The 24,622-nt window shown below is 39.6% G+C and overlaps 2 protein-coding genes across 5 annotated transcripts; one reads left to right on the forward strand and one right to left on the reverse strand.

Moving 5' to 3' along the window:
* The first annotated feature begins 361 nt into the window (after positions 1-361).
* Positions 362-6,295, forward strand: LOC109466843 (filamin-B-like). Of its 4 annotated transcripts, none has more exons than XM_019764700.1 (5): positions 362-850; positions 3,598-3,737; positions 4,372-4,416; positions 5,381-5,509; positions 5,866-6,295. In XM_019764700.1, the coding sequence occupies exons 1-5, from the start codon at positions 795-797 to the stop codon at positions 6,051-6,053; spliced, it is 558 nt and encodes a 185-aa protein (XP_019620259.1). In that variant the 5' UTR covers positions 362-794; the 3' UTR covers positions 6,054-6,295. The 4 variants fall into 4 exon arrangements, with proteins under 4 accessions (XP_019620259.1, XP_019620260.1, XP_019620255.1 ...); XM_019764696.1 differs by having other exon boundaries at positions 367-850; positions 5,321-5,509; XM_019764701.1 differs by lacking the exon at positions 4,372-4,416 and having other exon boundaries at positions 365-850.
* A 1,519-nt stretch (positions 6,296-7,814) lies between these two features.
* LOC109466820 (gelsolin, cytoplasmic-like) lies at positions 7,815-22,767 on the reverse strand. The gene is made up of 27 exons (XM_019764663.1): positions 22,608-22,767; positions 18,934-19,034; positions 18,647-18,721; positions 18,368-18,439; positions 18,079-18,156; positions 17,851-17,903; positions 17,511-17,616; positions 17,118-17,228; positions 16,755-16,821; positions 16,501-16,642; positions 16,270-16,348; positions 16,018-16,116; positions 15,705-15,861; positions 15,402-15,499; positions 14,896-15,027; positions 14,462-14,551; positions 14,280-14,351; positions 13,962-14,075; positions 13,652-13,735; positions 13,064-13,125; positions 12,004-12,097; positions 11,581-11,670; positions 11,427-11,471; positions 10,974-11,039; positions 10,508-10,633; positions 10,151-10,186; positions 7,815-8,573 (listed from the first exon to the last, which is right to left on the reverse strand). Exons 2-27 carry the CDS (start codon positions 18,991-18,993, stop codon positions 8,553-8,555), a joined length of 2,229 nt encoding a protein of 742 aa, XP_019620222.1. The 5' UTR covers positions 18,994-19,034; positions 22,608-22,767; the 3' UTR covers positions 7,815-8,552.
* Positions 22,768-24,622: the final 1,855 nt, after the last annotated feature.

Genomic DNA, 24,622 nt, shown 5'->3' on the forward strand with positions numbered 1-24,622 from the left:
CGTACCAGATATAGCCTCGCACATATAGCCGGCGGCCTCTTGGGACAGGTGGTGTTAAGCAGATAACGACACGCAGCTGTCAGCCTCGTTAGTGACAGTACGGCCTACGGGGACAGTAAATAACTAGGCTATACGCAGATCCACGAACTGCATAGCTTTAGTCCACCAGACTCATTGGCAGGCTGAATAAATGGTAGAAATCGGCCTAAAAGGGGGATTTAATTGGCCAGAGGTGTTGGCCGGCCAGAGAGGGTCCATTTGCCTACACAGACCCTCTCTGGCTGGCCATCTCCTCTGGCGAATTAAATCCCTTTTTAGACCGATTTCTACTATCTATTCAGCCTGCAAAGGAGTCTGGTGGAGACTAGCATAGCTTGCACGTCATCGCCTGCGTACCGCTCGTTAGAAACGTATATAACTATTCCATTAATCCAAATTAGTGTGGGAAAGGCGATAGCACTCTGCCCTCGTGTATTTTGGTCCAGGGTGCGCCGGCTGCGTCCGACCAATAGCCGGGCTCAGAACTCAGCCCTTTCCGTCACTTCCAAGGGCGGGTCCGCATTCGTGTGGTCGTGCCAAAGTTATCTCTCTTACTCACCATTCCTTTAACATTCGCAGTTCGCCGCTTATGTACCACACGGCTTCGCTTGGATAAATACTGGCGCTGCAGATAGTTCGCTCACACAGGGATACCCGGCCCCAGGTCTTGTTACCGCCAAGCAACTTTCCATAAGGAAAAAGGACCACCGATTTGGAATACCATCGCTCCAAGGCACCCTTAAACAGAGGAAAATATGTCGGGCCGACAAGTACAGATTACATCGTACAAAACAAGCTCTGGTGGTGGAAGGTAAGTCTCTCTTTTTGTCCATATAATCTCCATCATTATAAGGCATCGCTGTGAATAGTATACCGCAGATCATTTAGTACCTGGAATTACAAGTCACAGAGAAGATGTCAAAATACCAGTCTTCGCTGTACAAGACGTTTCTTCCACCAAAAGATGAATCCAGGTTTGCCCCTAGTCAGACATAGTAGTTTTATCTCTGTCTGTGCATGAGTAAAATGCAATATAGAATTCATTAGAATCAACGTTTCAGAATATTCTAAAATTATTTCACTTAATGACTCTAAATTCTAAGGATTTAGTTGACGCACTACCTAAGGCAACAGTCCAAGCGAAGAGTCTACTTTAAGTTTCTGACATTTCTGAGTAACAGCTCGAAGATGTGGCATCCTGATACAAGGTCATTTAAGACGAGAGAACGTCCCCCCGCCAATGACAGAAATTCGCGGTACGTCGCCTGGCTGGTATCGCTAAATATGGCGCAATGTTGGCGGCCTCACCACCCCGTATGTTGACACCCGGGGTCAATTTTTGGAGACACATGGCTATAAATGTCCCCTGTACTTAAATAGACGGGACTTGACGGTAATATGCCTCATGGTTAATCATATATACCTCTCCTCGTGTAGCACAAATAACCGTTACAGTCGTAAGTGAAGATTAGACATCCAGGTAATAAGACACGCCAAAAAACAGTTACGCAAGGAATTGGCTATGATTTTAGACGTTTATTTCAGATAGCATCCACTACCTTTCGCCAATGACACTGGAGACGTTTCAGAATTCGTATCAATTCAAATTATTTACAGACATTACTAGATTCACTGTCTTTATATAACTGCTGTAACTTTGCTTTGGCAAAATATAAGAGAAGTATTTCTTGCAACCGTGAATGCTGGTTCTGAAGGTTCGTATGTTTTGTTGATGAACAGTGAATGATACAAATGTAAAACCAAATTATCACCACTAGTGGTTCTCTAAATATAACCAATGATCTTGAACATCTCATCGATGTATTGACCAGATAAGATGCCATATCATTTTAATAGTTTCAGGTAATTATCTTTGTGTGTGTATCATATAATTAGAATTATAGCTATAAGTGCAACGAATCATTATTGCAATAAGAAACTGTATTTATAACTCTTTTGAAAATTAGAGACCAAATATTTATACCATCTGTTTCGCGTCTGGTCTTTCGACTGTCAACAGAGGAACTCCTTGCGATGTTCTTATCGTCTCGGAATGTCCGAGCAAGCTGCTAAGAGCGGGAGTCTTAAAGTAGCAACTAAGAAAAATCCACCACGCGGCATAGCTTATAAGGGACACTTCCGTGATCTTGTCAGCGTTGCATCCTTTCTATATATATCGGTATATGTTGATATCGGTTGATCTGTTTCTAACAGTAAAACATTTTTAAAAGACAACAAATAATTTCAGCCGCCGTAGCCGAAAAGATATAATAAGTAACCGTTTGAATTTTAGTCTAAGTTATATACATGGTAAAGATATATTAGTAAGTGAAACGCGATTAGCTGTAAGATATACCATTAAATGTTCTGTTTACACTGCTACAAGTTAAGTGTGATCAAATCATCTTTGTTAATGTAGTTACCCTATATAAATAGTACCTTGGCATTCGGTAGTAGACTAGCATATAGCTATATGACAAAATAAAGAATTTAGTTGTTTATTTTTTGAGATATCAATGGTATGTTCTGTCCACTCCCTATGTCTAAACCGGTCCCAACTCTTCTATTACACCTACAAAGATATGAGTGCGTCTAAAAATAGGCTAGATGTCCTCATTCGCTACATTAGGAAGCAAACAAGTCCTATCTGGTGCGGGCAATAGTAAACAGATCAGGCATCCAAGGGTGAGGGGTCGACAAGTGGTGATCACTGAGAGCACGACGCCACATGGCAGGTCAACGAGCTGGTCAATGTAACCTTATTTCTCAACCTATGCAAATACAAACTGTTCCAGATACTAGTAGGCCGCACAAGTAATGTTTATGGATGACGTCCTCGCGGGCATTGATTTTGGCCTGTTTCCAGAAAAAAAGGACCGCTTCCTGTAACTATAACCAAAGAGTCACGACCGTGGGATATGGGAAGATGTAATGAAAGGAAAGGAACAGGACAGGACAACAACTACTGGTCATCAGTGATTTATTGCAATTTTCATGATGAATAAAAGACTTGTTGGTTGTTCTCTCAATCAATTTGTGTCCTAACATTTGTCGTCCCTTAGTAAATTTCAAATCTAGGCATCTTGTTTTTATTTCGGCCCTTCTTGTTTTTTTTTGCGCTCTCGCATTAGCTTTAGGGTCTCTAGAGGACGTCATCCATAAAAATTACTTTGTATGCCCTGAAGTTGAGCTAGTAAATCACGTAAGGATAGCAGCAAGGAAGGAGGCGTGAAATTACTACTATCGATCTCCAGATGGACCAGTCTCAGTGTTTTAATACTAAGTAGGCATAAGACTGACCGTCATTTTATGATCAACTTTTATCATGCTAAACGATACTATAAAGATTAATCTGTGTTTATCCTTTCTTATTTATTATTATCATTTTGTCTCGAATAGAGAAGTTCTTTTATGTCGTTATGTGATTATACTCTATTTTCTAATGTCTAGTGAGGATTTCAACAACATTATATTTCAATATCACTTGTCAAAAATTAAATTATGTCATTAGAGAAAGCTAAACTCAGTCCCTATGATGATTGTGTTGTTTTTTTCCAGACCGGGGGAGTCCATGACTACGAGCGAGCGCCATGTGTACAGTTCGTCTTCAGAGTCGTACGTGAAGGAGACAGGAGGCATGAAGATGCGCGGATCGTACAATGTCCAGTCCTCAAGTTTCTCATCCGGGAGCTTCGGAGGTACAGAGGTTATTGTTACCTGTCAATCATGTGGCTCATCTGAAAGCTGATTGGTCGAAAGTTTAACACTGTCAAAAATCAATCTAAACAGATTATCCGATGACGTTATCCCAATGACACATGATATAGACGGATAATTTGAAGCAAGACTGCAGGACCACCCCGACTGCTGGACCAACATATTATTATGAAAAAGTAACTGAAGTAAATATCAATGTTCAATTCTCAACCACTTGTTAACAAGAGCCGACGTTTGGATGACCGTCTGTCATCTACATAACGGCGATTCTGGCTGGTTTACTGTGAATATTGTACAACTTTGATATTCAATCATTCACCCTACCTACATACCTACTGTCCCTTGACCTATTCCTGGCCGTGGGGGGGGGGGTGTGGCAGGAATAGGCCTGATGAAATTATTTGCTGAAAAACTGATGTGGTTTCTTTACAGTTGCAATGCTCACTTATGATGTACACGTTAATAATCTTGTGTTTCTCTTTAATAAGTTATTTGTTGTGCTAAGAAAGATAATGCTTTTGTCCTTCGCTTCGTTTTGCACATTTCAAACTGGCTATACGACGGACTTCCAGTGACAAACGGAATAACATCACGACTTCGTAACTATTTTTGCAGCTTTTAGCCAAGGATTCTCCGACGACTTCCCTAGCTTGTCCAAGGGTATGTTTCTATTTGGTTCCTGTTATGCCTAAACTCAGCACGAAAACAGAAATGGGGGGAAATGGGAACACCTTTGTTTCTACTAAATAAAACTCACAAAACACCCCTCAAACAAGGTGACTTTCGTATACTAACACTACAAATGTACACTGCTTGGAATACAGGGTTTTTACATTTGTACATTTCATCATTAAAAAAGCTGACGTTTTGTTTTGATACCTCCAAGCGACCTAAATGGACTGTACTACTTCTTGCCGCAAGGTGGCGTTGTGGCAAGGATGCAGTCCCAAACGTGACAGTGCATATACCTCCCCACCTCAGTTTATAACATAAGAACCCTATATTCCCTTGATTCACTAACACGATGAAGCTATGTACGGAAGTACAACACTGCTTGTTGTTTCTGAGAATAAAGTCACACATCAACGATCTGTCACACAGCAAGACCACTGTGATTGTTAAAATGCGTACATATGTCAAATATGTAAGGTTTGAGTTAGAACAAAGGGTTGAAGCCGACTATCCTGAGTAACATGGTTCCACGACAGTTTGAGAACAACAGAAACAAATGGAAACTGTAGATATTCAATTGCAACAATGTAGTTGACGGTGACATTGCTAGAGTGCATATCTATTCTGGACTATAAACTCTCATTAACTAGTTTATCCACCTAATAAGCCATGTAGACGTCGTAACGCATTTTTGCTGTCACAGAGTCAGAGGTAACAGTGGTATGGTTCTTGCCTGAAGTACACTGGAGTTAAACCAAGTTACACTCAAACGCTGTACAAGTCCTTTCAGTCTGTCTCCACTCTCGCTAATACTGACAATCTCTACATGTATCTCCTCCACTTCTTCCTTTAACACCTCTTTTCTTCCTCGCTCTACTCACATCTTCCTCAGGCTTTGGGCAGCCTTTCGGGTCCGAGGGCTTCTCCAAAATGTCTAAGATTATGTCCTCAGCGGGCGGCAGCCTGTTCCTGACACCGTCCAGTAACAGTCCCGTGACCATGGTGCGGGCTGAGGGAGCCTGTCTGAAGCAGGCGTATGTGGGAGAACTCAGCACATTCAGTGTGGACTGCAGCAGAGCGGGTAAGGCAGAGGAAAAACCGTTGTGTTTCCTGTTTCGTCCTGAAAAATTAGGGTCGGTAGCCTGGGTGCATCTTTTACAAGGCTTGAAATTCATTTTTGGTAATAGGTGCACTGGTTTTTGGGGATGCACCATATAAAATAAAATTTCAGCAAAAACTAACTATGTTTCATTTCTAGAGAAAGGTACAAAATGTACTACTAGAAAGACAATCGGATGACAATATGCTGTATACTATTAAACATTTCACATCTTGACAATCATACATTTACCTACGAAAATAACATGACATCTATACTGTTTAACCACAGAGGAAAGCTATCAATTAAACGTTATATTTGTCATTCTGTAAACCCAGGAAAGAGCGCCTTGGTGGTGGGCATGCTGGGCCCGACCACGCCTTGTGAGGAGCTGGACGTGAAGCACATCGGGGACAACAAGTACGTGGTGAGCTTCAAGGCGAGCGAGAAGGGCCCGCACTCCCTGGCAGTACTCTGGGGGGACGAACATATTCCAGGAAGCCCTTATGACGTCACAGTTTTCTGAGCTGATTTTTATATTCCCGGAAACTTTGCTATATTATAGTGACGACGAGTTGACGATGTTTTTACATGTAAAGTATACTACGGAAGCAGCATACATATGTATCTGACGTCACAGTTTGGTGAGCTGGTTTTTCTATTCCCGGAACTTTGCTATAGTAGTGACGACGAGTTGACGGTTTTTTTACATGTAAAGTGCACTACGGAAGCAGCATACACATGTATCTGACGTCACAGTTTGCTGAGCTAATTCTTATATTCCCGGAACTTTGCTATATTATAGTGACGACGAGTTGACGATGTTTTTACATGTAAAGTACACTACGGAAGCAGCATACATATGTTTCTGACGTCACAGTTTGCTGAGCTAATTTTTATATTCCCGGAACTTTGCTATAGTAGTGACGACGAGTTGACGATGTTTATTTACATGTAAAGTACACTACGGAAGCAGCTTACATACAATGATACATATCTGGGAGGCAGATAAGATTCAGAACTGTATAGTAGAGAAAACGAACGACGCAAGACATACAATATCGTATAATTAAAAATATTATAGGTTTTGTAGACATCCACCACTTTTCTTGCCGACTTGTTTTATAAAGTTACGTATTCTTCGTTCTCTTTAAAAATACATAATAGGTAAATATTGTACAGGTTTTCCTTTACTGATGCGATGGCGAAAGATGACATATTGAAAATCAGGGTCATTTATGCAAATGTTGACTGATTGGATAGGGTTTTGAATGTTTTAGTATTTTGGTGATTTTTACTTGATGCCTGATACGATCACATTTATGGTGAAGAACAAGTATAACGATTTAATTAACTTTGAATGAGCTGAAAGAAAGACTTTTGCCTTGATAATGAGACGCTTAGACCGTTGATGTACGATTATAGTGCAACGATCTAGCCTATAAAAACATGCAAGTAGAGAGTGTATGTATATATACAGAGAGAGAAAGAGAGAGAATATGTATAGCTACTGGTATTGTAACTAACGGACTTTCGTATCCTGTCAGACTGGCAACGGGAGAACGAATTTATCATAAAATGTCTTGGTCATAAAAATACTTGTCTGTGTCTATTTTTGTTGGAACTGCTGTTTCACCACGGCCTTCACCATTCTAGTTTAGCTGTTATAAACATGTATCTTGTCTAACGTACAAAGGTATGCAATTGAAAAGAAAATGAACGTGTGTTTGCGTCGGACGTGCCATTTGCGACTACACAGAATTGGTTAGACGAGGAAAGCCGTATTCCCCATGGATAAAACATCCAGCTGAAGAATCGAACCCGCGACGCCTTGCTCCGGTGTCAGATAACCAGCCACTCGGCTATCGTCGCCAAGGGTAGACAAATACCCAGATAAAACCGTTATAGACTCACGCCCTCCTCTGGCTTGAACATGGCACCGCCCCAGTATGTAAGACACGGCTGATATTTTGGGCGTGGACGACAAAAATACACCGTGACCAGACAAATGATCGATGCATTCTGAATGGGAAGTTTCCCCGTAGAGACGGACTATTTCCGGACACAGACGGCATGTGGGGTATAAATTACATAAGAGAAATGATTTTGGATACCTACATATTGCTAGTATAGTACCAATATCTGCTTCTGAAAATGAATGTTGGATTCTAAGCTGTCTTTAGTATCCAACTTAGATATAAAGTGTATAAAATATGTATTGCAGCATTCACGCTAATATTAATTTGTAGTGAAGTAATGAACAAAAACAACACACAAATGATTCAAATGCTCTAATATTTTTTTTTACTCCGTGGCACCTTTGCGTACATTATACTGTAAAAATAACCAGTAGACGTTCCCATGTCATTGCGGTCTCATCAAAGTATACTTGCTGCATCTGGTCACCTATATATTACTACTCATCAGGACTTTGCCTTGTCTCCAGAAGCTATATCTTCCCGGCAAACTTAAAATCCAAATATATTTCTTCACGAGAACTACATGTAGGTGTATCCATAATTTGACCTAGCAAGCCATTTTACAGTTACAAGTGTGCATAATTGTGCAGTCGTGATATATAAAGGTCAAAGTGCACGACCCTTGACTTGTACACTAAGAATAGTTTATACAAGCCAGGGGTATATATGTGACGACATACCATAATGCATTACGGCTGCACATGCCCACTAAGAACTGTGAAATGACTTATTGTCTTGTCATTTGGCTGATAACAACGAGTAAGAAGAAATATATATATATCATATCAATAAGTGCTCCCTAGAAGTCTCACATAGGTGCTTACGTGACCATGATTATAGCATTTTGGGGTCTCTATAGCTACAACGGCATATTTTGGAGTATACAAGTAACTTTATAAGGAATGATACACGTGGCGATATGCTTTCAACTATGAAGCATTGCATGCAACAAAAAATACTCGTATGCACATCCGACTTCGGCGTAACCAACAAAGCATCTACGTCAGCACCCATAAGTTCCTTGAAGCAAAAAATTGTCTCCTGGCCTACTCCTCTGGGTTGCTACCCTGCAGTTAGAGAAAAGATACAAACTGTTTGTCACGTCAGCAAAAAGAAGTATTAGTGATAAACAGTAACAAACATAATATATATGTATATATATAAATATTACATTGGTGGGCATTGGCTTTGATTAGAGAACAGTATCAAACAGAATTCATTTAACTTTAAAACACATCAAATAATATACCTCAAGTGAACGCACCTGCTTGGACAAAATATACGAGGGCAGTTCAATGAACTAAGTATTTCGTATTACAGGCCTTGCTGCAAATTACTGTGTCCCAAAGAGAGGTATAAACATACATATCCAATTACATCCTCCTACCATAAACGTAATGGTCTTTAATTATTGGACGGCCCTCTTAAGACCACATCATTGAGGTTATTAACCACACCAAACACTTGAGAGTTGTTGTACCTGGTGACAATTCAAGTCTCGACACCTGATGTGGACTAGTTCCCCTATTGAAGAAGTATTATTAAATCACATTTAATTTATTATTTAATACAAACGACGTTCGGGGTTGGGGTTGGTCTTTATGTCCCGTTTTCACCGAGTTGACCGTTGAGTGACCAAAAACTCTTGAGTAGTTCCAGTTTTATTCTATCTATAAGACGAGCATTTTGAAAGTTTTGTGTCGTCTATGGTATCATCTTCCAGATATATAACTTTGACCCAGTATTGACCTCACACTTGAAAAAAAAAGCCACGTGACAAGCCTCACTGGGTCAGTCTCCTGAGGAAGACCGGAGTGACTGGTCGAAAGTTCTAGGTGACCTCTTTGTGTTGGATCAAAAGTTTTAACATTTTGAAAGCTTTGTGTGTTTTGTTGCCTTTCCAATCATACTTTTTATGTCATTTCAGAGAAAAGGTCATAAAATCCATTTTTCGGTCGCTCAAAAGCCTCCATCCAGCTGAATCGGGGTCGTGCTCATATCCTTATACCAAACGGTACATGTACGTGTACACACACGTACATACGAATGTCATGCAGCAAGCAACAGTCACCCACCGAGGCAATGCAATGGTGGCAGCACAGAAGACGATGAGGGTGGGGGGCTTACTGCAATGGAAGCAGTGACAAAGAACAGAAACATGGCAGTTTAATGCAATTACACCGGCATTATAACAGTCTGTAGAAGAGCAGGTCTATGAACAAAGTGTTCAATGCATAATTAGTGAATAGTATGCGCAAGGACTAAATTTCTAAGATTTCTAGCATGCACTATTAATTATATCATAGCTAGTATGGACAAATTGAAACTATCTGTTGCAATTCTAAAAGGAACTGGTGTAGTTATGCGAGAAAGACGAAGCTAACTAATAATGTTAAGAAGTATTATCATGTTAAATATGCTTTATAAACTAGTTTCTTCTAAACCATGCAGGGTGGTATGCTAGTCTCATTTACTTTAAAGATATGCCGATTTTTAGTCTACATCTAAAACAATATTAGCAAGGGCAAGCAAACTTAAAAGTATGAGGCTACAAAGTTATTAACATACATACAAACGGAAACTGTGGAGAAATACAAAGGGGACACATCAGAATAATAACAGTCAATGTTTTTACATTACTTACCTCAATCTCAGCTCTCATAGCATCGAAATTTGTGGCCTACAATAGCGAGAAATAAAACAGTGGCTTTAGATTAACGTACTGGAGCAATCGATATCGTTTTAAAATATGTAAATTATGTTGATATCCAAAAACATTGCAAATTGAGTTCTTACATTAAGATGAATTCTAGTCTTTTAATTGTGACATTAAAGTATTTCCTTTGCACTATAATCGTATATTTCACTATTTTCACGCTTAATGTGCTTGCGGCCTCCTTGGTGCTTGAGAAAAAAAACTCTACGCGGAACTCTATAATATTTTGTTTGTATATAGGCATAATGGCACAGGAAGTAGGTGCCCCTTGTCGGCTTTCATTACCTCCCACATGCCCGGGTCGAAGCCGAGGAAATGCGCAGTGAAGTTGGGCGGCTCCGATCCCTGCTTCACTTGGATGATGACGACATCATCAGGAGTACGGCCGGTGGGGTCAGTTTCCACGTATTCCTGCTCGATACATCCACAACAGTTAAGTCTATATCTGATACTAGTACTCCAGTAATATTGCCAGTAATACATACTTCTAAATGACTTAACAAAAAATTACATTGAGAATCGTCAAATATACGCTTAAATAGTACAATTTCAACGTATAATTTGGATGAGGGTTATGTTTGTAAAGCCATGGCAATTGATACAGCTATTTATTACAATCATAAGTGTCATTCAATTCTAACAGAAGTGGCATATTCGTATTCTATTTGCTCATTCAGCAATTTATAGTTCAATACCTCGATGATTTGGGAGAAGAATGCAATCATACATTTGTACATTTCGTTTGACTTACCCCAGCCGTCTGCAGTGTCCTTTCCTTTTCAGTGTCGTTTGCTCCACTACCAATCCACAGGAAGATCTGATATATTGCGCAAAAAAGTTATTAGTATCTTGGGTACGTATCAACTACGCCATGGTGGTTAGTTTTACATTAGCAACAAAAGTTATTTATTACCAGATTAGCATCCATCTAACGTTATCATAGCGTGGTCCTCTATGCACTTTAACTTACGGCAGCCAATGAAACGATGCAGCTGTATTCTCCTGTGCCCTCTCGGTATACTCAGCTGTACTTACTACTGTAACAGCTACAATGTACTACAGCCAAGACGATATTGCGTTACTAACAAATTAAAACTCTACAAGATATGAGCCAGAGCAAACAATTACAATATGATGTAATTAAACATTTGTAACATAGGAAACGGTTATCTTAGAGATGACGTAAGAATTGTGCTCATCTTACCGTATCAAACGCATCAAGCAGCATGACGTCATCTGGAGCTAGGTCCTGCAAGGAAACAGAACAGAATTGTTTACTTTGTTTTCTGGCTTTTATTGTAGGCATGATAAAGTACATGTTTATGATGATGTCATTAATATGGCTGGCTAGTACTTACATCTTGAGCAAAGTCGACAATCTCTTCAACAAGGAAGCGTCCAGTAGCATTGGAACACTGGAAGAGCCTTGCTGGTTTGGAAATAACACCCTGTGTGTACGAGGTAAAACAAATAGATGGTAATATCAGATTGCATTACATAAATAGCACTCAATTTTGAAGGTGAGCAATCTGGTCGAATTAAATTAAAGCCTAAAAGTATATAATATATGATATAAATAGTCCCTGAATCACGTAGCAATCAGAAGGTAACGGGATCTGCTTGGAAAGTAAAATATGATAGATATAAGATAGATATAAGACATTGGTTTATACTTTAAACTTCCAATATTCCGATATCGTTTACGACCCTTAATCTGAACATGCTAAAATGGTGCAATACAATGTAGATTCCTATTACAAATGAATGTTTCCAACACTCACTGCCAGCATACGGTCCGACCCGTACTCTCCCTTCCCGCCGAGGGCTTCCCAGAATTCATCAGGCTCGCTACCCTCAGCCACTTCTACCGGCTCGCTGAGTAAAACATAAAGTAAAAACTTCACTGAGGTGTTTGAAGCATAAAACAACTTCAAAAATGCACAAATCACACAGAAATTGAAAAGCAGCTTGAGTGGTCAAATGTCAGTCGTTCACAGGAAGTATAAAAAATCTAAATGTATAAAAAATTTTTTATAATGTTCTATAAGGAAATTAAGTACAGTTTGATTATTAAAATGTTTCCCTACATATACATAGAGAATGTTAAATAAAATGGGAGAAGAATGATTCAATCTAGACAAACGACTGTTTATATACGGTTTTTATATTTTTCTTCTTAATCTATGGGTAATATCATAGTTGCTTGCACTAGTGTTACGTTTGCACGATTATCTTATTTTCTTCTTAATTTTATTTTATTGAAATGTTATTAGATATTATTAAAATTGAGTCATAAATATGATTAAAATCTATTTCCCGATTATGATGAATTTCTAAAACACAATCCGTACAGATCAAGCGATAAGTTTCCTGGTTATCTTCTTGTTTTCAAACACAATGTTTATTAACTTAGTACGCCCTGCCACGTCTATTCACCGAAGCGTTGTCCCTTGCCTCTCCTTTACCCACCCATGCTTCCCCTTTCTCCATCTTTGGTTTGGCACCTGCTGCAGAGGGCTAGGCCTGAATCACACAGGTTAAACTTTGCAGCTGGGTTCCTACAGAAGCTGTACTTGCAGCTGTGGGAGCCCTAAGCATTTCGTTTTACAATCCGTTTCGTAATGGTAATGCGAAATGGATTTTGTAAAAAGCAAAATACTTCTGATTAATGTATTTAACTTCAAGACACAAGCAACTTCAAGCATTGGACATCTCAACTGCTAGACATGAAGAAAACAGAAAAAAAAATTTTTCTATCGGTGATTCATGTTTTTAAACCTCCTATGTATAGTTTTACATTTTTCTAGGTATACATGTATACACCCCTGGCATCATATTTACCTGTCTGGGGAAACAAACCCTGAAACCGCTCGGCAGAAATCCTGTTCCAAGTCGATCGAATACTGTAGAAAAATCAACTCCAACTCAGTACCAAAATAGTACGTAAAGGGGCTTGAGATACGGGAAAGAAAAGCTGAGACAGATACCTTCCCGGCGACACAGCAGAAGCGATGTTCTTTGCGAACTGTTGCTCGATAGGAAGGCTACCCTAGAAGCAGCGGACAGGAGGATACAGAACGCAGGGCACAGCACAATGCGTGAACACAGCAACACAGGGAAGAACAAGACCCAACATTGTAAAGGAAGGCGGCAAAGAAAAACATTGGGTGGAATGAAAAGAGACAAATATCAGAGAGATCGACGAAAACGATTGTGATCCATATCAGAAAGGAGCAAACGATTGTAAAGTTACTGTTTCATCGAAAACATAACATTGTCAATTTAACATTAATTTAACATTATAAAGATACGGTCTTTATGAAACATTCTCTTGTTTTATACAAGACTTTTTAAAAGATTCTATCACACTGCTATTAGATAAAGTCTTTCAATTTCTTTAACCACAACACTGTTTTCTGTCACATGTACCTTTCCAAACCACAGATATGTGTTCCCAGGTGTCTCAAGAACGAAGACGTCGCTTGAGTTCAGTGCGGCTGCTTCCTCTGCAACCTGGAAATACGATCACAAATATGCTTCAAACATGTTACTAGTATGTCACAGGAAGTTCAAGCACAAGGAATCATGATCGATATCACAAAATAATTACTTTGATATTCATCCTAATCTTTGACTATCAACACAATTTATTCCATGTTACAACACCATACTCTATCATCTAGAAAAACAGTAATATTGTTATTGTTATATATTTTACGTTTGTAGAAATGCCCCGTACCTGTACTGCCCTGGTGTTGACCTCCGATGTTCCCTTCACCTGGAACAGGCGCGTGCCGTCAGCGTCGTACGAGTCGTGCTCACGGAGGTTCTTAAAGCCGCTGCCTTTCCCACCCTGGAGATGTATAATGCAATTCAATGGTATCTGTACCGTTTACACGTAGTATGAAACAAAATGTTACAAAATACAAAAACAAGCATAATGCATCTTATGAAAGGGGACATATTACCCTCAGTCATGTAAAATCTAGTTAGAATGGTGCATACAAACAAAGCAGAAATCAAGATGAATGAACGAGTAAACAACCAGATCACATACCGAGAATGTGATCATCTTTCCCTTGAAGATACGAAGGAAGTGCTCGGGTTCCTTGCCTTGCACCACACGGATCTATAAAAGATTCAAAAGTTAAAAAAGAAACCAATGAATGGTTCAGCTCTGGTGTACTCAAACACGTTCCACTAAGTCTACAAAGCAGTGTCATGACGTTTAATGTCTACCTGCGTCGCGCTTCCCCCGAATTCTTCATCATCGATCTGCTTGGCGAGCAGGGCGGAGGCTCCCTTCTCATCTGTGCTGCTGCGCAACCCCTAGTAAGTAACAAAAAAATGAACATTTTAGTACAATATCTACAAATAATGAATCATAACTTTAACTTCATATAGGATTTCAGTATGTTATATATTTTAACACAAATTTTGCATAACCAGATTGCTTTAGATATCACGCCCATATATGCATTATTCGTGAGGAAGGGGTGTACAGGCTTAGTCACGTGTAGGGCCGCACCCTTCTCACTGCACCTATCAGTGGGGAGTATATAAATTTCTGCACCGAAGAACATTGCAGAAGTACTTTATATATCGAACTGTTGAATGGTACAGATAGTAACTGCATTATTCTATAAGAAGAACAATATTGGAAGCCACAATACCTGCCAGAAGTACACAATCTTGACGTTTGCGCCCGGGTTGTCGTACTGGATGACGTAACTATCTCCACCAAAGAAGATGCCGTGCTGGGCTTCATCGATTTCCACCTTGTCCATGTCCTCAACCCGCCAGATCTAATTAACAAGGTGTGCAATTGAGTTACATCCTCCAAAGAATAAATACAAATTGACAATATTTGACAAACATATCTAACTTAAAGATACCTCTCGGAAAACTCATGATGTTCAATTTTGGTAAACTATATTTTTCTCTTTTTACGTTTTATTACATGTTGACATATCTTCATTGATTATTCCAAAAACTGCATTTTTTTTCAATTTCAACACTAAATTGTCCTATACATTGTCTCATCAAGAAACCGCACTTATAATGTGATCTGGTGCCATAAGCATTTTGTGTGCAATCAACAATTAAAGAAACCAGACGATCCATGTAAGTCACATTTCATGGTTATAAAAGTTGCGGATACTAGACGTGAAGTGATTACCTTGACGTCACCGGATGCGTCATCAGGCATTTTGGCGGCTTCCTTCTCAGCGATGGCGTGGAGGGTAGTGGCATCAAAGGGTTCGTTAGGATCGATCTCTGCAAGAATGAGAAAAAAATAAATACAGATTAATCTTTGATTAATCAACTAATTAAATCTAATCTAAATAAATAATTTGTAGAATTATAGATATGGGTGTAGTAAGGATTGTTGTTGTAAAAAAATCATGATGTTAAATGCTTCAAAAAAAAGATTTCCCCAATATCAATTTGTCATTATTTGTAATAAAAGCTGGTGACTCACTTGCAATGGTTCCGACAGTGTACACATTCCCCAGCCCGACCTGTGCGTACCTCTCCGGCCACTCGGAGAAATACTGCTTAAACAGTGGAGTTTCTCCGTTCTCAACCACTCGGGTCACTTGGGTCCAGTTCGGATAGCCCTTCTGGCTCAAGAAGCCCTGCAGAGTTCAACACCATAGGATCAAGAGAATATGAAAAAAAAATAAAACCATTGGATGGCACCGCCGACAAAGAATAACAGGACGACATGTCAACCAGAATTTTATTTGTCAAACAAAGAAACAAAGAGTTAAAAAAAGTTACAGATCCCTTACCACAGCCTTCTTCATGGCAGTTTTCTTTTCATCTGAGCTGCAGTGGATGCCGGTCCAGACAAAGATGCCACTTGGTCCACCATCAAGAATGAAACAATCCTGGCAGATAAAAACGTCATGTTTTTATTTATAATTTTCTTATGTTTTTCACGAGGATCTGTGTCAGGAAGTTAGCTTACTCAATTTACAATCAAGCAACTGTCAAAAAAAAACAAGATGACAACAATTCATATATTTTAGGGAACTACATACATTAGTATCCAGGTGATCCTTCTTCAAAGGTTTGCCAGCTACCTCCGTGATCTCCAAGTCTCCACTGGCATCAGACACTCTAGGAGAAAAAAAAACACTACGTTTAGATTGTTTGTACATTTCTGAGGTGGAGCTTATTTTTGTAGCAAAGAAGTTATTCAATATGTACTAATAATGCAGAGGAGTCCGGGCAATTCATGATTTATCCCATCCTGTGAATTTCCTACGTACTTGTACAGTTTGACTTCGTGGTCGGCCTTCCTCTCGTGCGCGGCGTCGACTTCAGACGGCACGGCGGCCTCCTCAGGGACGTCTCCCGGCTCAGCGCCAAGCTTCTCGAAGAAATGTCTGTCACTCTGGCAGTGATCTCCATCTGTTTTACAAAAATAGACAATTCGAAAAGGGAAACGTATCTTTCATGTTTTGCTCACTGATCAAACAAAAGTTGCTCAGAATAAAAGAAATGCTTGACTATTTAATCTTACCAACAATGATGACCTTAGCTTTGCCGCTTCTTTCTTCATCTCTGATCTTCTTTGCTACCTGCATACCCTGTAATTAGCAATGTGTTGTATTTGATAAGCATTTTTAAACAAAGACATCATTGCTCCCGCATACCATACTATTGTCATTTTCTACAATGTTTCGTTAATCTGATAGTTGTAGTAATTACTTTGTATAAATAGTCTTCCGAGACTGGACTGCCAATGACTGTATTTGCAATGCTGTAAAATATGTTATGAGAATTTTAAGTGGACGTGTTTTTGGTAATCCATACTATTTTTTCCTACAATATACAAATAAAATGTTTCTCGTATCAAACGTGAATTTGACCCATTATTTCTTACCTTGAGCCTTTCGAACATGTTGCTCTGTGACCCGTTCCAACAGTAGAGCTCTAATCCGGCGTCTAGGATGAAGACGTCTCCGAGGTTCAGGGAGGCCTTCTCCAACCCAACCTGGTGTTGGAAATATCAAATCTAATGTTTCGGAAATACCAAATTCAACTCATTTATTTAAATCTATATGTTTCATCAGGTTTATTCATAAATGGATGAATACAGTTCTTTGCTGCAAAAATCCGGCCATGAACCATAATGTTGGAATACAAGCTTAGTCCATTTGTGACCAAATTTTCTAAGTGCAGTGCTACCTTGCGATAGGAAGTACAACAAGTTGTTCATTACTGTAACTTACAGTAAGGTGTAAAAATAGACAAAAGTTGATGGAAATGACCTTACCTGTCTGACCTTGACGTTCCTCTTACCCTTGACCTGTAGCAGACGAGTTTCGTACTCTTCCTCCTCAACATGGCGGAAACCCGTCGCCACGCCACCTGGCAGGTACCTGATATTATGCAGATATATTCAAATGGAGACATCTATTCAAAATGGCGTCAGAGATTTAATAAGGCAGGAAAATTTGTCGTAACAGCAGATTCTGTTACAGATGACAGTAGTGGACTGCAGTGTTTGTGTGTACATGTTATCAATTTATTTCCATGATGTGATTCCTCTACTTTGTGCGAACAAATATATAACAAACAATTTTTTAGTCCATAAACAAGAAAATATAACTTACTTAATGCCTTTCTTGAAGTATGACAGGAACTTTTTGGACTCATGGTCTTGCACCTGTTCAGAAAAAAAGTGAGAAACGTCGGCACATATATACATCTTGGGTAATGTTTAGGACAACTACAAACAGCTGAAAATACATTGAGACCTTTAAATGCACGATTGCCTTTAACTTTTTTCGTGACAGTTTGCACTTTTTTAAATTTTTTTTTTTGGCAGTTGCCTGCAGTACCTCTCTGTACTGCACGGGGACGCCTCCCAGCACATCGTCAAGTTCTACAGTCTTGATGGCGGCTGTACCAGCTTCATCCTAATGCAGAATATAACGAGTACCATTCGTCAGTAATAAACAAAAAAGATGGTGGTATGAAAACAATTACGCCATTGCTCTAAATGAGCTCAAAATCCTTATAACATTTCTCACATGTATCAAATACGCAAAGCTATCTTATTGCAACTGTACATGTCTTCGAGAGAAACCTGTTCTTCATATACTAAGTATTCTCTCTACATGTACTTGCCTGTGATGTATCCTTCCCCAGCCAGAAGTGGATATCCCACGACAGTTCGCCTCCACCAGGGGCTTCAGAGGTCTGAAACATACGGATATTACAACTCTTGTTAGGTCTCTTAATATGAAGGTCATCAACAAAAGTCATGCGAACTCTGCAAGTTACCTGATAATACTACAAATGGATAAAAGAGTCAAATTATAAGACTTCCCTTTTTACACGAAAAAAATGACTTTGATGGGTGAACATAAATAAAACACATGTACATACAAAGGAAGACATACACACCTTCAGAACGATGTAGGAGTCTCCCTCGTGAAACTGTCCGTGTGTAGCCGGATCACGTTTCACAACCTCAAATTTCTGTAGAACACAACGATTCATACAATATTTTCTTCACGCACATCACCAGAAACATAAAACACGGTACAGGTATCTTTTAGTCAATTTCAGGTCGCAAAGTGAGAGCGCCGTGAGAGCGCCAATAAGTGGAATGGGGGTCTAAGCGAATGCTGACTTTGAAAAATCGGGTTTCCGAGCCCTAAAAACTGCACTGGATGCTTGAAGAAACTAACCTCGATACGCCATATCTCCATGCCTGCGGCCTGGCCGGCTCCCTCGTACGCTGGGTCCATCTTCTCAGTCTAAGGTCTGCTGGCACTTGGAGGAAGAACTACTGCATGTGGAAGTGGAAAAAATTATAACTCTCTTTATTATCCTAAAAAGTACGGGTTCTGCGACAAAACATTAGCAGGATTCCATAATCGATATTCCAAAATGTTTTTGGCTTAGTAATACCATATTGTTCAATAGATAAAAATGACTTGCAGTTACTGAGTTAGACCGTGAGCTATATACATTTTCAAATGAACACCGTCTTTCTCATCCTAATTTTTGTATTTTTAAATACAAAAATAAAAAAAGTCATTGCCTTTTCATGTAAACCGTGTATCTTGCTACTTGATACTTGAAATGTATCGACTCTTTATTTGTTGCACCGAAAGACTAGGATTCAAATATAAACACCGTGGTGAACTGACACACATTGCAGACGATCAGATAATGAACAGTGTGGACCGCTAAGATTGTTCAAAGCAGCTGTTGTAGACTTGGCCACAGCTGTTGTTGCCTTTCCTGTCCAAATTTAGTGCCTGAAGATTTGTGTTCTGGTTCTAGACCGCAGACGTTACGTCAGCTAGTCTTTATTCTTTTAAACCCCCGCTACAGCATCTAAACGTTCAAAGTGTATTTGGGTAAAACGCAAACCTAATACTAACATTTTATTACCATGATATGTCATTATTTTCGAGCCCGAAACGGCACGTTATGTATCAAAGATTTTTCTGGTAGCTTTCGTTCCGACGATTCAAACTTCAAAGCACCTGTATTTTTTTTCCGGAAAACTTACAACTCCGTCTCCCAGCTTTTGATGTTAACAACACAAAAGTATTCAGATAACGACATACAAGGTAACGACTCCGCAAATTAAAGCACAGAGCCCGAGTTCCACAGCTAAGGGTGTTAGTTAGACCGGATAGGCAAGAGAGGTCAAGGGAAGAGCCAAAATGCCAATAAAACGTGGCACGCACTTCTAACCGTGTCACGTCTCCAACTGAGCTGGCCTCACTGCGGAATGCATGATCACATGTTAGCACAGTTTGGGAACTTCAAGCTGCCCAAATGCGTCGCGCTTTGCCGTCCTGTTTCGCGTTTGCTTGCTAACTACGCTGGCTAAATACACTCATCTACACATTTCTAGACAGATTCTGGTTTCATGACCAGTTAGGCAGGACTCCTTGCGGATTTATGGAGAACTACAGCTCCTTTATTTCAGCTTTTTACGTGCCGCGACGTCGGCACTAGTGTGTACAATGTTGTGATGGCTTCAACATTTACATTGTACCTCGTACTATTCATTGCCACCGCGCGTGCTACCGTTGTGCGTTGACAACGATTGTTCAAATTACGGAAGCTGAATCATAGAGAACTTTAACTTTGACAGCCTGGCAGCCGCCCCGCCTACACAACTTCCCACAGAAACAATTTATCTGCCCTATGTCAACTCGGCCTGTTTGTTCTTTACACAGATAACGTCTGGAAAGGCCCAGATACGTGCTCTTACTGCAGCACCTAGAAACAGGACTGACCCACAGCTAAACTGGGCCAACAGCTAAGCAAGTATCAACTCGTAAAAGGGCCTGATCCTTTAATAGAAATTTTGGACAGGTTCCAAAGTGATCTTGAAACCACAATCTTTGAGTGTCCTATTGTACTAAAGACACGTATAAAATGGTTTTCTACGAAACACAATAATAACACAAAAAAGGAATTCGTTTACTTCTCTTTGCAAGAGTGTGTGGGTACTTTGTTTGGTAATCAGCTGTTTACTTCTGCTTCCAATAGACGCAGTCTTAGGGACAGGTCAAAAAACATCACGGGGTGGTTATCGTTGTGTGAAAATGTTGGTGTCGTTCTTTTCTGCTTATTTCTTGTCACATCATCTGTCCATTTTTGTTTCAGTTATTTTGTATTGTATTCTTCATTCTGTCTGCTGCTTTTTTTTACATATTCCTTATATTTTTAGGCAGATTTTGGCGTCGTCCTTTGTCCAAGCCTTATCGACCACGTCCCCCCCTATAACACCACACCCATGCCATATACACTATTTAAACATCGGCTTCACTTTTACATAGATAAAACATGTATGAGTGTATACAAAACATTTATTGCTCACATATGAAAATGTCCATAGTGCAGTATATAAGCTGCCAGTACGTAATATGAATCCTTAGCAGAACAGAAAATAACCAAGTTCACAAATTATCAACATAGGATTATCACTTGGTGTCCCGAGTGGAACCCCTTGTCGCCAACTTTTAGACTAAAGCAATTAACCCACGGCTTTAATCATGATTGGACTTTCATTATTAGCAAAATTTGCTGAAAGAATCAAAGTACAACCATATGACACAGCGGTATCTATATACATGTTAGGAAGTTGGTTTCGTCAGGATTTTTTTAGGAAGTAGACATAACATAAGAACGCAGTAGTATAAATAGTAAATAAATAAACACAGTAGTATGGTTCTTCTTTTTCGATCAGTTACGGAACAAACAAAATGCTGCACACGTGCATATATCTTTTAGCATTGACTTGTCATGTTTTGAAAATGCCACTCTCATGAATAGTCCGTGCCCGCACTCCAGACGTATTAGCTTAGCATAGTTCACGGGACAGATATGTGCTAACCCGCCCACACACTCTATAGCTAGCTGATACGCCGAATATATAACGGTTACATGCATATGTGGGTCTGACTAATACGTGTGCATTGTGCAGTCACTACATGTGTATGCAGATGGAAAAATAACATGGAAAACATAACGATCTATATCATTATATTTGACAATATTAGCATCAGCTGATTTTTCTTGATTATAACGGTTTATCATTTTGCAAGATATGTGTGTTTTATAATAGATTTTCGATAGTTTTATCGACATTTTGACGTTGCATATTTCGAAAGGAATTCATAGGGAAGTTATATTTACATGCTCTACGAAGAGATTCAATTAAGCAATTTTTTTTTTATGAACGGTTCCCCAAATCTATTATAAACCCAAAAACCAACTTATCATAACGAATTTCATTCAAATTTTCGTTCATCAGTGTTTAGGTTTTTGCAATATGATTTGAATTACATGGCGTATTCTTGTAATCTTCCCTGCACACGGTAACGTACGACACTCCTGATGCCTCTAGCCTTCCGGTCGGTATGTCAGAAATGTAAGGAGAGGTCCGGGGGTAGAACAACGTCTGGAAGTACAGCAGATCAAATGTCCTGGTGCTGTGGGGTGGGAGGGGGGCACCGTACAACACTCCAATCACTTCCTGTCCATCCAGTATAATTACAGCACAGAGCTTAATGTCAGCGTTCTGATACAACTACATTGTCTGACTGTATGCACCCAAGAGGAAAGAGGCCAGTGTAGGGGCGATATCTTTTGATAGACCACGAAGAAATATGCCTTGCGCTGTATATACACTGTGACTGCCCTCCCCACAGATTTAAATCGCTTTCAACACGAAAACCTAGGTCTACAACCTCATTAATGACAATGTACAAACCGTGCCCTTTAAACTTCGCATATTCCAACCCCACGACGAGCTACAATGCCTGACCTATATATTTTCTTGATCGCTGATCCACTCTGAATGACAATGAGAGAGCTTAGCAAAAGGACTGACCTGACGAATATTTCCAGACACACTTGAAGAGAGAACCTTGGCACGCTGACGGTCTCTCAGGCGGCAGTCTGGCGGAGGAAGTGGTCCCTTCTGTTGTTCTCAGACCGGAGCTGACAGAAATGGGCGTTCCCTTCCACCGGCACGGATTGGTGCAAATACCGCGGGCGTGAGGTCATTCAAAACATGACCTTACGGACGACACCACTTTCCAACTACAGGGTTTTCCTAAATATTATAAAATATTCAAGGAAACCATTGTCGAATTGTTTAAATCTATAAAACATGCACTATCATCAAACTATTTCAAATATATTATGGTGAAAATGAAAGATTTTCTTAATATCAGTTACGTACCATTACGTCATTGTTGTTAAACGAGAACGGATAGCGGCTGGTCTGCACCCTTGCACCCGTAATTTGTTCAGCACGAAAAGACAGAAACGGATAAAATCAATACATTTAGACTTTGCAATTTGTACTGGCTGTTTGATCCCTTCATATCATTTAATATTGTAAGCTTAACGATGCGACAGATTAGAACGATTAGGAGTTTTACGGTAGATTTGTGTCACGCAGTTGGCGATGTTTGGATGGCGTCCATATCAGACTAGACTGGACTGGACTGAGCAAAAATATCGTCTGCCAGCAGGTGTATGTTATGTCGCCTCTGGGCAGAAGTCGTGACAGTAGGGGCGGAGGTAAAAGGTATCATTTGGCAAGTAATAGTCATGTTTGTTCTCAAATTCACTGAATTTGAGAAGAAACATGAGTTGCAGTTGCAGGTGAATATTATCACTGTGTAGTCAGCAACTAGATTATCGCCATGGCAGTTTAGTAAATATTTCGTGCCCCCTCCCATTAAAAGCGGTATTACCATTTTGTGAGAATGGAAAGACGTATAGCTTTTCTTAACATTTTCAGGGCTTTAAACTCAAAAACTTGTTCTGTTGTTCTGTTGTTCAGTCTTCGCGGAGGGCTGATCAAAATAAAGAAGGAAGCTAATTATACCGGCTAATAAAGTCTAAATCACTATAATCTTAGGGCACCGAAATACACATCACAACACACGAGCGGCACATAAGTATTTCTTGTAGTTAATAGGTCTAATATAAACAGCAAGACATGGGCCGGCCCTGGCGAGTAAGGGGTGTCCAAACCCACACGGTACATTCCAAAGTGTCTTTACCAGAATGACAGCTTCCATCTGGTGGTAACATCGCAGGAAACCAGCTTTAGTAAGACTAAAGGGCCGGACGTGCCATAGGAGTAGCCAGGCACTGCGGATCGCTGGAAAAATAGGAGAAATTGGCCAAAATAAAGGAATACTATACCAGGGGAGTGAGCCGGCCAGAGAGGGTACATTTTGCGACCTACGGATGCGGCCAAATGTAACTCTAACTCCCCTGGCATATTCACTCTATTTGGCCAATTTCCAAGTACTCTTTCCAGTCGCCTCCCGAAGCCTGGTAGAGGCTACCATCGGAGAGTTTTTTATCTTGCCGGAATATGTCCGAAAACCACAATTTTTTCAAAGCGTTATTTTAGTATTGTCAAAGTTCAATGCTAAAGCAACGTTCTATACTACTCTATACCGGCTATACTATACTATACTATACTATACTATACTATACTATACTATACTATACTATACTATACTATACTATACTATATACCGTACTGTACTATACTATACTATACTATACTATACTATACTATACTATACTATACTATACTATACTATACTATACTATATACTATTCTAATTCCTATACTATACTATACTATACTACTTATACTATACTATACTATACTATACTATACTATACTATACTATACTATACTATACTATACCAATTACTATACTATACTAATTCCTATACTATACTGTACTTTACTATACTATACTGATGTGCATGAAAAGTTATAATTTTCATTTTATTCCATTTGAACGTGCAGTAGCGCTTCCAACCCTGGCGGCTATAAATGAACATCGCAAGGAACGCTCGACATGTGAG

The sequence above is a fragment of the Branchiostoma belcheri genome, unplaced genomic scaffold (genome assembly GCF_001625305.1).
Source record: "Branchiostoma belcheri isolate BF01 breed outbred unplaced genomic scaffold, Haploidv18h27 scaffold17, whole genome shotgun sequence".
NCBI lineage: Eukaryota > Metazoa > Chordata > Leptocardii > Amphioxiformes > Branchiostomatidae > Branchiostoma > Branchiostoma belcheri.

What these genes read in the sequence shown, in the direction of transcription:
- LOC109466843 (XM_019764696.1), top strand. Translation starts at nt 795, where the DNA reads ATGTCGGGCCGACAAGTACAGATTACATCGTACAAAACAAGCTCTGGT. An exon ending in ACAAGCTCTGGTGGTGGAAG is followed by an intron (nt 851 to 3,597) that starts GTAAGTCTCTCT and finishes GTTTTTTTCCAG; the next exon opens with ACCGGGGGAGTCCATGACTA. An exon ending in CTTCCCTAGCTTGTCCAAGG is followed by an intron (nt 4,417 to 5,320) that starts GTATGTTTCTAT and finishes CATCTTCCTCAG; the next exon opens with GCTTTGGGCAGCCTTTCGGG.
- LOC109466820 (XM_019764663.1), bottom strand. Translation starts at nt 18,993, where the DNA reads ATGGACCCAGCGTACGAGGGAGCCGGCCAGGCCGCAGGCATGGAGATA. An exon ending in CACTGTCGGAACCATTGCAA is followed by an intron (nt 15,500 to 15,704) that starts GTGAGTCACCAG and finishes TCATTCTTGCAG; the next exon opens with AGATCGATCCTAACGAACCC. An exon ending in GGTCGGACCGTATGCTGGCA is followed by an intron (nt 11,671 to 12,003) that starts GTGAGTGTTGGA and finishes TCGTACACACAG; the next exon opens with GGTGTTATTTCCAAACCAGC.